Genomic DNA, 10,769 nt, shown 5'->3' with positions numbered 1-10,769 from the left:
GTAAATGTAGAACTAGAAATAAAACTGTATGTCCTCGCATTTTCTGATATTTACTTCCTGATTCTTTTTTTTGTTTTTGTTTTGTTTTTTTCCTTTTTTTAATTTTTGTTTTTATTGATTATGCCATTACTATCAGACTGTCAGCTGATTCCTCAAAAGAGACCTTACAGGCAAGAAGGGGCTGGAAAGAGGTATTCCAAGTCATGAAATCCAAGGACCTACAACCAAGATTACTTCCTCATTCTTGAAACAAAGGATATCCTCTAAACTTCCAGGAGACTGTCCATTTTGCCTCAGCACAGGTACTTACAGATTTAAAGCAATTTTATGAAAACAATATTTCTTTCATTAACTCCTGTTTTTAATGCAGGATATTTCCAACCATAGGTTCATCTTCCAACCAAACACCTTCATCTCTGTGTTTATTTCTTTGCGTGCTGTGTTCTTAATAGTAGCCACAAGCCTCCAATGATGGTCTGGTGAAACTGGAGGTAATAATTTATATCCAATGTGGGGGCCACATCTCCCTATTTATGTCATTAGATGACTGTGGGGGCAAAAATTAAAGCAATACTATCTAGGATTTTCCCATTTGCACTGTGCTCGGTGAATGGTATCAACTCTGTACTGCTTTCTAAACCACTCTGAATTCTGGGAACAGTATATTCAGGTGGATTTTCTGTCTTTCTGATTGTCTTCAGAGGTGGAAATTAGGTACAAGAGAATATGTGAGAAATTTTAATCTATTTTATCTAGAGGAAATTTATTTTCTCCTTTGTAATAAGTGGAAATAATAGTCAAATAATCCTAGCTATCTCTGGTAGTAGTTATTACGAAGTTAAATACCTCTTAATGCCCCACTTCCGATAAGTGAACAAGTAAAGGTCATGGTGCAATGCAGATTTTCTTCTCTTTAACTACATCCTAAGGATTCAAAGAGTCTTACACCTAAGTAAACAAAAAACAGTGAGTGACAAAGTTGTTATTATAGGACCCAAATGAGACAAAGGATTTTCAATTGCTACATTAAAAAACAGGTTACAGTGTTTTAAAGCTATTTCTACACTTACTTATGTAAATACATACATGCATTGAAAAATGTAGAAGGTGGTCATTGCCAGTGTTGATCTCCATGGAGCAAAAAATGGCATTTTATTTTTGCTTGTTTGTATTTCTTTTCCTTCTTCTTCTTTTTAACTTTTTACTTTTTTACTTTTTATATTTATTTCCTTCTCTTTTCTTTCTTATTTATTCATTTACTAATTTTCCTTATTTGTATTTCTCATTTTCTACAGTGCAGATATACTTACTACCTTGTTAGTTTTCTTCAATGTACCTAAAATTACCAATAAACTCTTTCCTCTACCTACGAAAATTCAATAACTTAAGTTTAGTGAATGATAACAAATTTCTACACAAAGAAAAGCTACAGCAAAACAACAGAGCTTAAGAGGAACAAAACGAATTGGTAGCCAGAAGTTCTTGGTTTGGGGTCCAGTTCTGCCTCTTGCTCACTGCATGATAGGATAACATATTTACCTTTAGAGCTTCAGTTTCCTAGAGAAGGAAAGATCATAGAAATTGCCCTTATTTCCTACTCCATGCACAACCTAAGACATCAGGTGGAAACCACGCTGAACAGCATTCCTTAGAGCTGGAGGTGTGCAGGTACATAAGGCTGCACACATGGGCCAAGGGGAGAAGCCAAAGACCAGGGAAGCAGTCTGCATCCCAAGTCCCAGTAATTTTGAGTATGATGCTTCAGTTTTCTCAGTGTAAAAAATGGAATAAAAAGCCTACTCTAAACATGTTTCTCCTCATACCCAAAAATTGTAGCAGAGGTTAATAATTCTTTGATAGTGCCCTTAAAAGAGCTCTTAAAAGAGCACTATGAAAGAGTTAGTAATTATACAAGGAAGCATGAAAATACTGAGGGTTTATGGTTTTTACCTTAGGAAATTCATCTCACAATTTGTCCATAGGTATCATACGCGGCAACAAAGATCCGTGCTTCCTAGGTTCACGTCTACAATTTGAGTACTATGCCAGTAGGTGGATAATGGGGCCATGGTTTATTCAATATTATTGTCTGAGAATAATGATAATAACAGTAGTAGTAATAATAATAATAATGGCTGTTGAGCACTTAATCTGGAGTATACTATGTGCCTGGGCCCAGGCTGCAACACAGATCAATGAAATCAACTGCTGTTGGTAGAACCCACATATCATTCTTTACTTTTAAAGGCTCCAAGTAGTTATAACATATAGTCAGTGTTAAGATCCTCTGTCTCATGGCCTCAAGTTCAGTGAAAAACAAAGAAACGATTCTAATAACCTAATGACAACTCACATTTTTATAGCAGCTGAATGCTTCAAAAAGTTTTCTGAAGGCGCATTGGCCAATATTACTTTTAAAACCACTTTTGGAACTGATATCACTAACTTCTTCATCTTTCAGAGACAAAAATCAATTTGTACTCAGTGATACAGATTTAACTACTATATCATCCTGACACTGCATAAATTTGAGATGGGCATTCATATATTCATATGCAGTAAATACTTAGGAATTGCATAGATTACAGCTAAATTTATTTTTTTTATTTCATTTTTGAAGCTAAGTACATCTCCAGCTACAAAACATAAAATATACTGCTTATTACCTACAGATAAGGGGGTCTCGATCTCTAGTACATATTGGCATTGCCTGGAAAAAAGGGTAAGCCTAGACTGCTATGGGGGCAACTTTGCCCAAAAGTACCCCCATCTGTCACAGATGAAAATAATACTACCAAGACATGATCTGCTTGAGGAGGAGAGGTGGCCAATCTCTCAAAGGAGAAAAACCAAGAACCCCTTTCTTAAGGGCTTTTATTAGGTTCAGAACACACAGGAATACAGGTAAAACTCTTCAATCAGTGTCAGGTAACAAGGATCGAACAACAGATAACATTTCAAAGAAATCTGAGGGCTTACTCTGAGTCAGTGTCTGTCAGATATAGGGGTTGCAAAAACTTTGGGAGACATACTCATTTCCTGATAGGACCCTTATCATGTGAATGAAAGCACTCTTAGCAAAGCAGACTTCACAGGACTTTAGGAATTCTTTCTTACACCCAATCACCCCAGAACTCTCTCTAGCCCACAAAGGGCTGCACTGCCTCCCTGTGATAGGTTTTTAGGCTCAAGTGGATTAGAGCCAGGAAGTGCTTCTCCCAGACAGAAATGGGGACTAAGGCTAAGTCAGAATAGCCGGGTGCAAAGGTCCATCACCCCCTCTTTGCTGCAGTCCCCCAAGTCCTTTCTTGTGGGCCTCCCTAGTGATTGTGTCTGGCTTAGGTTGCCCACCCCCCCCCCCAGGGGTCTTACCCATCACTGACTAACCGACCAACCATTGGGGGCAGAGGATGAAGCAGAAGCAGCACTGCTGCCAGAGATTAAGCTTTGTCTCCTTAGTGGCTCACAGTCCAGAGGTCGCTCACTCAGCCTTAGCCATGGGAGGTGGTTACAACTCCTGAAGCCAGTCAAGGCAGTTCCTAACAGACTGAGGTGCCCCAGTCCCAGAGTTTCTGACTTGGTAAGTCTGGGCTGAGGCCTGAGAGTTTGCCTCTCTAATGTACAGGTGATGCTGATGCAGCTGGTCTTTGGACTGCACGTTAAGAAGAACTGCCCTAGGATATCTGAGAAACATGCAAGTGTGAAAAGACCCAATCTTGGCCCTGTTTCCCTCCCACCTCCTTGAATTTTGGAACACCCAGGATCTAGACTTTCTCTCAGAGACAGCAAGAGGAGGGAAGAATGCATTCAAAAAGAACCCAGAATCATTCAGCTGGTTCCAAATACACAAAACTAGCTTCACCAAGCAGTCCCAGATGCATCCTCTCATGGAGTTCTCTCTTCCCCTCACAGGGCTCCCAAACAAAGGAGAATGGCTGCAGAAAATCACTCTACAGTGGTGGAGTTCATTATCGGGGGATTAACCAAGAGACCAGAGCTCCAGCTCCCCCTCTTTCTCGTCTTCCTTGGGATCTACTCCGTCACCGTGATAGGGAACCTGGGCATGATGACATTAATTGCTCTGAATGCTCAGCTTCACACCCCTATGTACTTCTTCCTCAGCAATCTGTCACTCATGGATCTCTGCTACTCTTCTGTCATTATCCCTAGAATGCTGGTGAACTTCTTGTCAGAACTAAACATCATCTCCTATGCAGGGTGCATGTCACAGCTCTACTTCTTCCTAGTGTTCGTCATTGCTGAGTGTTACATGCTGACAGTCATGGCCTATGACCGCTATGTTGCCATCTGCAGGCCTTTGCTTTACAACATCATCATGTCTCATCATGTCTGCTCCCTGCTGGTGGCTGTGGTTTATGTAATAGGGCTTATTGGCTCAACAATAGAGACCAGCCTCATGTTACAACTGCCCTATTGTGGGGTCCTCATCAGTCATTACTTCTGCGACATCCTCCCCCTCATGAAGCTCTCCTGCTCTAGCACTTATGATGTTGAGGTGATAGTCTACTTTGAGGCTGGATTCAACATCACAGTCACTGGCTTAGCAATCCTTGTCTCCTATGCCTTCATCTTCTCCAGCATACTCCGCATCAGCACTACAAAAGGAAGGTCCAAAGCCTTTTACACCTGCAGCTCCCACCTTGCAGCTGTGGGCATATTTTATGGATCTACTGCATTCATGTACTTAAAACCCTCTACAGCCAGTTCCCTGGCCCAGGAGAACGTGGCCTCTGTGTTCTACACCACAGTGATCCCCATGCTGAACCCCCTCATCTACAGTTTGAGGAACAAGGAGGTAAAGGCTGCCATGCAGAAAACACTGAGGAGAAAAGTGTTTTGATGCAAAAGCTATTATTCTTCATTAATTTGAAAAGTAATTGTTATAGATACCCACAAGAAGTCCTCTGAATGCCCATCCAACAATGGGGAGCAATCACTTTTCTGCAAGGTTGGGTAAATACCTCCTTTGCTTCTTCCCTCTTCATTGCACCCATCTCACTACTGTCATTGCTTTTTGAAGTTCATGTTTTCAAGTTCAAGTATTCTTTCATTTAGGGTTCATTTTCTCTATCCTGAGCCTTTTGCATTGAATTTTCAGACTCATCATTGTTTTATTATCTTTAGACAGAAAATATTACTCAACCCAATTTGTGTGTGTGTGTGTGTATGTCTGTCTGTCTGTCTCTCTCTCTCATATTTAGGAGTACACAAAGCAAAGAGAGGTGAATTTGAAAGCCACCAGGACCTAATAACACAGGCCATTTATCATTTTGACTCTTACTCTCCTTTCTAGTCATTCCTGCACAAGAATTTCTACCTGATCTCTTTATGTAATTTTCTTAGTAACAATAATACTAGCTGTTAACATGGGTTTTGGTGCTTATTCTGGGTCTACAACTCTTCTCGATGCTTTATATGTATTATTTTCATTATACTTTACAATAGTGAGGTATTTTTGTTATCCCACTTTGCAGATATGGAAACATGGTTTAGTCACTTGTTCAAGGTCACATACCTGGTAAACAAAGACACTGGGATTTACACCGAAGCCTAAGTGACTCTAGAGCCCACACTATTGGCTCTCAATCATTACCCCCTTTGCTATAGGTGAACACTCCCTTTGAACAGCCTATTAAGTCTGCCTACTTATGTTCTTCTCATTTCAAATGCCCCCTGAAAATACAAGGTCTGTCCAGAAAAAGTCCAACCATTGTTAATAAAATGAGAATAATTTTTGTGACATGGATGTAACCTGGCAGTCAAGGAGACTGGAGTGGAATGCACATGTGTGAACAATGACGACTTCACTGTACTAGTCAGTGGGGACAGTAGATGCCATTGAGTGAGTATGTGTATGTAGTGTGTGACCATTGCATTCAAAATGACTGAGCAAGAAGATCAACAAATCTGCATCAAATTTTGCATTAAGCTTCAACATTGTTCTGTGGACACTACTCCAAAGATTCAGAAGGCCAAAGCTATGGGCAACTGGTGATTGGCAGCTTCATCACAACCTATCTGCTCAATCATCACATTGTGCAGAGATTTTTGAGAAACATCGAATCAGACAGATGACTCACTCCCTCTACAGCCCAGATTTGGAGCCTTGCAACTTTTGTCATTTCCCAAAACTAAAATCACCTTTGAAAAGGAGGAGATTTCAGGCCATTGATGAGATTCAGGAAAATACCATAGGACACCTGATGGTGACTGGGAGAACTGTGTGAGGTCCCAAGGGGCCTACTTTGAAGGGGACTGAGGTGTCATTGTTCTATGTTCAATGTTCCTTGTATCTTCTTCAGTAAATGTCTCTTTTTGTATTACATGGCTGGATACACTCTGGGAAGACCTCCTACTTTCCCCCACTCTCACCTTTTACCATCTGCCCTACCCTCTTCCCATTCATGAGAAACTTCACCAAGATGACTAAGGAAAGCTTACACTAGAGTGACCAAATCATCCTACTTTTAGAACTGAAAGTCCCACCATATCCTGGGAAACCCTCCACCCCAAACAAACCCAGCTGCTGCTCATCCCACATTACACATGTTGCAGAATCTCTTGCTGTGCTTAAATAACTGATAGATCTGCCAAGCTCACTCAGCAAATCCAGTGGCCATGGGACAGACTTTCTTCCTTTGTTTATAATGACATCAAAGATGCTTGTTTTAAAATTAGCAGCCTGATATAGTGTGAAGTATCTGTGGACACCCTGTTGTCATTTCTAGCTATTTTTTTGGTATAATATTGTATCAATCAGTGGTTTATTATGAGAAAGAGAACTAGATTTCTCAAGCTGAAAGAGACTGCGTATAAGGAATAACTTGCTTACAGTTTTTTTAATATCTGAAGAAGAGGTGAGGGGCCTCCAAACTGACTCCACAATAGGTATGACTCAGAGGTCAGGAAGTTCTGCTGCCACTCTGACCCCTGCCACCATGGAAAAATGCCTGTCACGCTCACAGAGCTGGTAAGTAAACAACTGCACCCTAGTTTGAGTATCACATGGAAACTTGCTGGCAATGAAAATTTGAGGGCTCTGCTCCACACCTACAGAATACCAGGTGGGGCCCTCCTGATGTGTGCACTGACCAGCAGTGCCCACAGTGTCATGGATGAGACATGAGACAAATTCACACGGACTACTGAGTCCTGTGGAGGAAAAGGGCCGGCACAGCTACTCCCTCAAGGGGGGAGAGCCTCCGAACAGTCTGGCCACTCTCTCAAGGGGAAAGCGGCTTGGAGGGGCCCGGCAACTCTCTCTCAAGGAGAGAGAGAGCATGCTGACCCTTACCTAGACAGCCTTTTATTGGGCTTTTTTGTTTTTGTTTTTGTTTTTTTTTTGCATAGGAGTTCAGGTACAACTTAATAATCATTGTCAGGCAGTAAACAGTAGATAGTATACAAAGAACCATTAGGGCTTCTCCTAAGTCAGTGTCTGTCAGCTAAAAGGCTACAGAACTTTGGGAACATAAACTCACGTTCTGCTTGGGCCTTTATCATTTAACTAAAAGCATACTCAGCAACACAGGTCTCACAGGATTGTTAAGAATTGTTTATCTTGCCAGATTACCCGGGCACTAGATACCTGGTAAAAGGTTACACCGTCTTTCCTGTCACAGGTCTTTAGGCTTAAGGGGATTAGATCCAGGAACCCTTCTCCCAGAGGATCTGGGGACTTGGGCTTCATCAAAGCCAGGGGGCGAGGGTCCATCACTCCCTCTTTGTCACAGCCCCGCCGCCCCCCCACCCCCGCCCAGTCCTTCCATGATGGCCTCCCAAGTGATCGTGTCTGGCCTAGGTTGCCCCTCCTCTGAGGGGTCTCACCTGTCTCTCACCATCCAACCATACTCTGGGCACAGGGAGATGAAGCAGAGGCAGTGTTTGCTATCAGAGACAAGCTTTGTCTCTTTGTGGCTCGCATTCCAGAGGTCACTCACTCAACCTTAGGCATGGGAGACAGTTTACAATTCCTGAAACCAGGCAAAGCAGTTCCCAACACCCTCCAGTGATTCTGATATGTACTGAAGTGTGAGAGCCACCTCACACTCTTCCCAATGCCCCCATCTTCCCAATCTCACACAAGTGTGTGTAGATACTAGAAACTGCTTCACATACAGGGCTCCAGCTACAAGGGAAACTGGGATATGTACTTTTAGCTTTTTGACCTGACTATAAGGAGGGTGGAAGGGATATTGAGAGAGCTGTTATTGCTTAATAGCTATTCTGCCCTTTTTTCCTGACCTCCTTCTAGCAGGAACTCAGTCCTCTACCACTATAGATCCCCTCTAATTAGAAGAAAATGTAGGAAAATATCTTTGTTATCTAAGGATGAGAAACCAGAAAGCCAAATAAATTGGTGAATATGATAACACTCAAAAATTCAGATTTTTGTTCACTAAAGGACACCGGAGATAGACTTAATAGAAATGCAACAGAATGGAAGAAGACATCTCACTGGTATTTATTAGGAACTTCAATATCAACAAAAAATATAATGGGCACACTATGTAGAACAATTTATAGAATAGAAACCCTGAAGTGCCACTCAGTATACAAAGAGATGCTCAAACCTATTGCTATCAGAGAAGTACAAAATAAAACAAGATCTATCTTCACACTCACCATGGGGTGAATAAGTAGATAAAGTATAGTGGAGACGTTGCAGCAGTTAGAAGCAAAGGATTAGCCACAGGCAACATACCTTAGAGCCATAATGACATGTGAGAAAAGTAAGAAAAATAATGAGATATAAAACAATGTTATTCATCTATGTAAAGTTACATACACACACACCAGAAAAAAAGCATATTAAAAAAATAACTAATAAAATGCTCATTAGGCAGGTTACAATGGTTACCTATAGAGCTCAGATGCATGGAAGCAGGGATAAAAAGAAAAACAGAATAAAAAATTGCTTTTCCTACATCCACCCAAAGATGCATATGATGTAGAGCAAGAGAAGCCCAACGCAAAAGCATACGTGCATGCGATTCCACTTCAACAGAGTGCAATGAGACAAAATTCATCCGTGCTGTTAGACGTCAGGGTGATATTACCGTTTGGAGAGTGATAATTACTAGAAAAGAACATAAAGAGGGCTACTAGGGTGTTAGTAACATTCTGTTTCCTGATAAGATGAAAGCTGATTGAACTGTCCACCTATGTGTCTATGAATGTATGTGTTTTATACTTCATTCAGTAAAAATGTAAACTATTTTTTAAAATCAAAAGAAAATACATGGATACAAATCAGCAATAAACATTTGGCAAAAACACATATAATGAAAAGATCCAGAAATGGAGTATGGAGAGGCTAAAGTGAAAGGAAATGAAGGCTCCTGCCCTTGCCCCCACGCCGGATCACTGCAGTTAGTGCTTGCAGGGCAGCGTGAATCAGAGCTGGCCCCTAGCCTGGGGGAAGGGGGGAGAGGCAGGCCCAGGCCAAATGTTTGTGGGCCCAGGGAAAACAGCTCAAATAGAGGCCCACATACCAGTTATCTAAAAAATTAAATGCTATAACTAAAGCTAGCAAACTGTTAAATAAAATATGTTCTATCTGCCCACCTTGACATATTTAGGCGCACACACACACCCCTTCATAAGGATCAGGGAGGCCAGGTTTAAATTTAGAATTCTCAGACTCCCAGGGTCCCTACCCAACCCAGTAAAGTCCCCACGTTGCAAGAAGCCTCATAATTGCATGTATGGGCATCCCAGGACTTCTTGATTCCACCCGAACTCCCACAAGGAGCCATGCCTTAGTCCCAGGGGTGCACACCAGCAACCAGATTTGCCTACGTGAGGATGCACCCAAGGAAAAGGCCCGCGCAGGCCTTGAAAACAGGCTGGTGCCTCCTGGGCATGGAATTACAGCACCCCAGGTACCAGGAGTGGTCTAGAGCAGACACATAGTCTCCAAGTGGGTACATCCCTTTGGCCCCATGGACTCTTCACTTTGTGGAAGGCCACAGCAGAGGGGACCAGTGTGAAGACCAAGGTCAGGGCCTCTCAGGGCAGATGCCCTATGTCCCAGTGCTTTCCCACTGATTCAACCCCACCAGATGGAAATAAGTTGACATTTGCCCTACACTTCAGAGTTTGCAAAATACCTTCACATAGAATACTCTTAATCCTCTCAATCTGGTAAGATTACAATATCATTTGATAGATGACAATACTTGGCCAAAGTGACTCCTGAAGTCACACAATTAAAAAAAAAGAGTACTGCCAGGTTTCCAGCCAAAGACTTTTCCTTCTCAATGTCAAAGGTCACATTCTTTCCACTATTCAACACTGCCACCCATTCCTCAGTTTTCTAAAGAACAAATGGGGGCTTAAAAATCATAACTATATGGAACTGGTAAATATGAGGCGGGGAGGGGACTTTAACACCAAACAGACTCCTTTCCAAGAAAGAGTGTTGAGTCCAAAGCAAATCTCATCACTGGTACAAAGAATACTATGTGGGTGTAGCAGTCCTAACTGAGTCCCCATCCCCACCCCAAACCACAAAATGAGGACCTTCAACACAATTAAGCAATCTCCACCCAAATTCTGCACCAATTACATGGGGGGTGGCCTGGCCACACGGCCCGCCTTCTCTCCACCACCCCAACAAAAATACTTTATTAATAAGAGGGCAGCATAAAGCCATGGCCTCCATCTGCTCAAGGACAGTCCAGAGAGAGCAGCCTGGCACCAACCCCGGCTGACACCCAACCCTCCTCTGGCGAGGACCCACTAAG

The 10,769-nt window shown here is 42.1% G+C and overlaps 1 protein-coding gene across 1 annotated transcript; it reads left to right on the top strand.

Annotated features, from left to right (window-relative positions):
- Window positions 1-3,928: 3,928 nt before the first annotated feature.
- Window positions 3,929-4,861, top strand: LOC119049885 (olfactory receptor 8A1). The gene has a single exon (XM_037146019.2). The coding sequence runs from the start codon at window positions 3,932-3,934 to the stop codon at window positions 4,859-4,861; it is 930 nt and encodes a 309-aa protein (XP_037001914.2). The 5' UTR covers window positions 3,929-3,931.
- The last annotated feature ends 5,908 nt before the right edge of the window (window positions 4,862-10,769 follow it).

This window comes from Artibeus jamaicensis, unplaced genomic scaffold (assembly GCF_021234435.1).
Source record: "Artibeus jamaicensis isolate MK-2021 breed Jamaican fruit bat unplaced genomic scaffold, CSHL_Jam_final scaffold_660, whole genome shotgun sequence".
In the NCBI taxonomy this organism is placed as follows: domain Eukaryota; kingdom Metazoa; phylum Chordata; class Mammalia; order Chiroptera; family Phyllostomidae; genus Artibeus; species Artibeus jamaicensis.
Note: the sequence above shows the minus strand (reverse complement) of the source record. Positions and strands in the feature narration are given on the sequence as shown.

Excerpts from the sequence above, each read along its gene's own strand:
- LOC119049885 (XM_037146019.2), top strand. The coding sequence starts at position 3,932 with ATGGCTGCAGAAAATCACTCTACAGTGGTGGAGTTCATTATCGGGGGA.